Source organism: Tupaia chinensis, unplaced genomic scaffold (genome assembly GCF_000334495.1).
Source record: "Tupaia chinensis unplaced genomic scaffold, TupChi_1.0 Scaffold143647_1, whole genome shotgun sequence".
Classification (NCBI taxonomy): domain Eukaryota; kingdom Metazoa; phylum Chordata; class Mammalia; order Scandentia; family Tupaiidae; genus Tupaia; species Tupaia belangeri.
The window spans coordinates 415103-420896 of NW_006203496.1; the positions used below are offsets into that span (position 1 = coordinate 415103).

Genomic DNA, 5794 nt, shown 5'->3' on the forward strand with positions numbered 1-5794 from the left:
TTTAATTTTATTAATTATGATTATTATTTCTTAATTTGACCAGAGAGAGACAGAGAGGGAAAGTGAGAAAGCAAGCTGCCAGATCTGAGACTCAAACTGTCATCATCGGCCATGTGGGAACTCAGCACCCCAACCACCATGCCACCTGCTGGCCCTCAGTTTGATTTTTTTTTGGGGGGGGGGTGTAGAGATTTTGGCTATAGAGCGCATGCACTCACCAGAGAGACAGACAGAGACAGAGAGACAGAAAGTAAGAAATCACCTCCCCTGGGGGGATGGCCATGCCTCAATCCCTTCTCCCAAGATCTTGGGCACGCATGCACACATGCCCAGCATGAGTTTAAGCCACTGGGTCTGGGACACGGACTGTGGTTAACTACATGGCAGTCCAGTGACATAGCCATTATGCCATTGCTGGTCCCTGAATTTAAGTGTCTCAAATTTGAAAAGCCACAGTCTGATTCTTGTTGGGCCTGTCCTGTATTTAAAGTACTTCTCAGGTGTCATGAAGCTGTGTGTGTCAGTCATCGAACCTTGAATGTGGCTTCCTTTGCAGGCGTGTTCATCTCACGTGGTTTATGTTTTAATTAGACACTTGTACGGTGTAATTCTCTCCTCTGGAGCCTGAAGTTAGGACGAAGGCACCAGCCTGCACAGGGTGCAATAAATCGTCACAGGAGTTTTACATGGAGAGCTATTTTGGGACTTTATAATTTATAAGCTGTGTACGTGTAGGAAGGAATAGTTTATAATCCCACGTCATTGATTGATTTGGTAAGAGGGACTTGGTAGCGATGAGAATTGTGCCTGGCAGCCTTTATGAATAGAACGGGGGTGCTGAGAAGGTGGATTTCAACCCAGCAAGGGTGAACTCCTCCTGCATTCGGCTGCCCTAACGTGCTAGGGGCTCCGCTCATGCAAACTCCAGGGTTGCTATGAAATATATCAGTCGTGTTGTGATTTTCATGGTTAGAGCAGCAGCTTTGCACACAGCTTAGCTAATCCTATTCCATTTCCTCAAGTTAGAGGCTGGTTGGAGCTATTTTTATGCTTTTGTTTTGTTTTGCTTTTTAATTATGTGGTCGAAAGATCCCAAGTGCCTTGTACCCAGCAGCAGTTTAGAAATTATTTCTGTTCCTCTTGTCAGATGGAGACAGTCTTGGCCGGCTTCTCTTCACCTGCCTGTCTGAAGCCCAGCTCCCAGCCGGGTCTGCGGGAGCGGGAAGACAGGAAGAAGCTTCTTGCTGTTAGCAAGCGGAAATCTCTGCTTGGCAGGCCTGCAGTGGCAAAGGCCGTCCAGGGGAAGATGGAAATCCTCTCTCCCTTCCTTCCTTGAGCCTCGCTGCTTATTGTAGGAGATGAGAATTGCTCTCATTCTAGAAAATCCTTGGAGCTTAAGAAGAGTGCAGCTTCAGTTATTTAAGGCTTAGAGTCTCTGTGTGGTTGGATTTCTCAAATGTAGTTTATGTGTATGCAGAATATAGTCACTGAAGAGCTGAAAAGGCCTCAGCCGATGGAGGGGTGTGCCTTTAGAGGCAGTGAGGTTCCTCTGGCTCCTCACAGTACTCCCCACCCCTGTCTGTCCCGGGCCTCAGAGCTAGTCAGCCACCTTCCTGAATGACAGAACCCCATTATCTGAAATTCTGCTTTTACCAAGGAAGTTGATGTTTTTTTTTTTTTTCTTACTCTTTTTAAGATCCTAGATAATCTGACAAGTCAAATGCTACTATCTTTAAATTGAATCTTTACAAAAATCTTGATTGAGATAGGGTGTGTTAATAGTCTTTTTTTTTCTTTTCTTTTTTTTTTAAATGCTATAGGGCACATGTATTCACCGTTAAGAAAAAGAGTGAGGGACCAGCAGTTAGCATAATGGCTGGACTCCCATGTAGTCAACTGCGGTTTGAGTCCCGGACCCGGTGGCTTAAACTCACAGGCGCGTGTGTGTGCCTTCCCAAGATCCCGAGAGGAGAATGGAGGAGAAGGGATTGTGGTGTGGCCATCCCCCCTGGGGGGTGATTTCTCACTTTCTATCTCTTTGTCTTTCTGGCAAGCGCCCGTGCCCAATAAGAAAGCCTCTCAAAAAAAGAGAGAGAGAGAGCGAGAGAGAGACACGGGAAGTGAGAAATTCTCCTCTAGAGGGGATACCTACAGCAGAGCCCCTCGGCTTTTGGGTACACATGCATATGTGCCCAGCATGCTTTTCAAGCTTTCAGGTCTGGGATTTGAACCCCTGTCAGCTGTGTGGGTATTGCGTGCTTTCACCACCTGCTGGCCCCAGAGTCAATTCTTTCAGGTTGCGAAAGGGTGTGCTGACATTTACAGAAGCCTGTATCCTTGGCTGTGTGAATAATGCCTAAATGTAATTTACAACCATTCTTTCTAAAACTCCTAGTTACTTTTCTTTATTGAATTTGTGCATGGTTCAGTTTATTTCTATGACTTCTTTTTTCCTGTTTCTTTCTTTCTTTTTTTATATTAGGTTTTTTGCCATAGGTCACATGTACTCCTGGAGAAGAGAGAGAGGAAAAAGGAGAAATCTCCTCTTAGGGGGGATCGTCACTCCTCTCAATCCCTTGGTCTTCTGTTCTCCTCTTCGGATTTTGGGTTCGAATGCACATGCGCCTTGCATAATTTCCAGACCACTGGATCCAAGACTCAAACTGTTTATGTCCATGTGGGAATCCAGCTGCCTTTACCACCGCACCATCTGCTGGCCCCATAGTTTAGGACAAACTTTTTTTTTTATCTTCCTAGGCTTGGCTTTTGCTGTGTTCAAGTCCCTGCTTAATTCTGCCTTCCTCTTTAGTGCTGTTTACATTTTGGTCTTTGTGCCTTTACTATTGAAATAGCTAGAATGGTGTTTGGATTTCTGCCCTCCCCTCCGGTGCCCTGCTCTCTCAGTCCCCAATAACCTGACTTTTTACTGCTACTTTTCTTTTCTTTCTTTTATTATTATTATTATTTGGAGAGGTTTTTGCTATAGTGCATGTGCGCTCGCCAGAAAGACAGAGTCAGGCAGGGAGCGAGAAATAACCCTCCAGGGTGGATGGCCACACCACAATCCCTTCTCCTCCCATTCTCTTGGGCACGCACGCACACGCACCCTGCGTGAGTTTAAGCCACCGGTTCTGGGACTCAAACCGCAGTTGATTACATGGGAGTCCAGCAACATAGCCATTACACCAGCTGCTGGTCCCTTGCTGCTAGTTTTCTTAAGCACCTTTTTTAGACCTGGACGATGAGACAGGGAGTCATGTGGGACCTGCAAGGCCTGTTAACAGTACCACTTAACCTTGGTCAGAATGGCTAAGCTGAAAAAAAAAAAAACAGAAGGTGTTAAGTCTTGGTGAGGCTGCAGTGAAAAGGGAACCCTGCTATACTGTGGGTGGGAACGTAAATTAGTCCAGCCACTGTGGAGAACAAGATGGAGAGTCCTCAGACACCAGCAAATAGAACTATCTCATACAGTAATTCCATGCTCAGGTATCTATCCTAGTGTTAGGAAAACACTCAGAAAAATTCTTGCACGTCCATATTTATTGCAGCATTGCTCACAATTGCTAGGACATGAAATTAACCCACATTTGTAAGAACAGATGAGTAGATTGAAAAAATGAGGCACCTGTCGTCTATGGAGTACTATTCAGCCATAAAACACCCGATGAGACCCTGACATTTGCTGTTAAATGGATGAATATGGAAGATTTAATGCTTTTTGAACCTTTGCTTAGTATATGCCAAATGTCTACACTCTATGGCAGAAACTGAAAGACTGGAAAGTATAATATCAGGGAGGACAACTGCAGATACTAGAGACATATAGAAGAGGGCATGTGGGTCCAGAGGATGGTGTAATGGTTACGTCAATGGACTCCCACATAGTTGATTGCAGTTCGAGTCCCGGCCCCAGCAGCTTAAAACTCAGGCCAGGCGGGTGTGTGCTCAAAACCCTGAGAGGAAACTGGAGACGGGATTGTGCCATGGCCATCCCCTCTGGCGGGTGATTTCTTGCTTTTATCTTTCTGTGACTGCAAATGTTTTATGCCAAATAAAATTATAATAAAAAAGAAAGGGGTATGTGAAAGGGAGTGGGAGAGAGGAAAAGCGGAAAACATTCACTGGACACAAAAATGTAAAGTTATCTGTTGATGATAATGTATATGGGAATGTCTCTCAGTTGACTAATATGCACTGTTTTCCCTTCATGCTGGGGAGACCATTTTTTACATATTAAAGATGTAAGTGGCCATGTGGGAGTTGAGCACCCTTACCCAGCACGCCAACTGCAGAACCCTCCAGTTGCATTTCTTCTCAGGGACGTGTCAGTTCCTGGAAGGCAGCACCTGTATTTGCTGAGTGTTCCCTACCCCCAGTGACGGCACAATTTCTGAAAGAGAGCTGCACATATTAGTAACACGGTGCACATTCTGGTATAACTCAGACTTTCTAAAACTCCAGTGAAATGGCTCTTTACATGTCTGGTGAGGATTATACCTTTCCTAGCTTTCCCAGGAGTAGAAAACTCCAGCATTTTGAGATGTTGGTTGTTAGGGCGTGAGTGTGTAAAGGGGGTGAGGTGGTTGTGGGTTTCTTTCAGTCCCATTGACAACCCTTGCGTTAGCATTCGCTTGAGATTCTCCCTAGGCAGCATGACAGAGCCTCCTATCTCCTGAAGACGCTGAGCTGACACTCAAAAATGCTACCCTGTCCCAGGGCCTGGAGAGAGAGAATCTTTTTCTTTTTCTTTTTTTTTGGAGAGGTTTTCGCTTTTGGCGTGTGCGCATGCCAGACAGAGAGAGACATAGAGACAGAAAGTGAGAAGTCACCCCCCCCCCCAATAGGGTATGGCCACGCCACAATCCCTTCTCCTCCATTCTCCTCTCGGGATCTTGGACACGCATGCCCACGTGCCCAGCATGAACTTTAAGTCACCGGGTACAGGACGTGAACCGCGGTCGACCACGTGGGAGTCCAGCAACACAGCCATTACACTAACTGCTGGTTCCCAAGATAATGTTTTTCTTAAATCTTGAAGTGTGAGCATGATTGGATGAAGTACTTCCCTTCCTGTTGATGAGCCTCAGCCCTGGTGGGGAGGGGCCATCGCTGTCCTATACCTGAGCGTGTGTACTGAGCTCATTCTGCGTCTACCTACTGGCTGCTTTTCAGTAACTCCCCCTCTCCCTTTCTATCTTATGTTTCTACAGGATGACAGTGATGGGATTCCATGGTCAGAAGAAAGGGTGGTACGTAAAGTCCTCTATCTGTCTCTGAAGGAGTTCAAGAATGCCCAGAAGCGGCAGCACGGGGAAGGCATTGCTGGGAGCCTCAAGGCAGTGAACGGTGAGTTCCCCCTCGGTGCAGCCGGCTGCCTCTGCGGCCTGGCTCTGTGTCTGACCTGGATGTCTTCTGGATCCGATGCTTTTTAGGCAAGAGACTTGACGGCACTCTGAGCCCCATGGCACTCCGTACCCTAGCTCTCCGATAGGGTTTCCAGAGTCGTTTTTATGTTCCTTCCTGAACTGCGTAGACGTGTGGCCGAGGTGTTGTCTGGGTTGAAGGCAGGGCCTGTCTGGAGGCTTTCCTGAGGCTGCTTGTCTTGCTGCCCTAGTGTGTGAGCAGAGCCCAGGGGTGATCTTGCTGAAATTGTAGCCTTCCTGCCCGTGTGGGAAACAGCTCAAATGTCATGTCTTTTCCCGCTCTCTGGCCGACAGCCTTCTGAAGTACCCACTGCTTTTCTTGCCGTCCTGCCTGGCAGGCTGCTATGGGGCAGCAGGTGTACAGTGGCTTA

At 46.9% G+C, this 5794-nt stretch overlaps 1 protein-coding gene across 1 annotated transcript in view; it reads left to right on the top strand.

The window, feature by feature from the left end:
• JARID2 (jumonji and AT-rich interaction domain containing 2) overlaps positions 1-5794 on the top strand; it is a 268700-nt gene that overhangs the window by 126266 nt on the left and 136640 nt on the right. The window contains exon 2 of the mRNA XM_027766735.1: positions 5211-5346. Within this exon, the coding sequence (XP_027622536.1) occupies positions 5211-5346 (136 nt within the window). The remainder of the gene's footprint in view (positions 1-5210; positions 5347-5794) is intronic.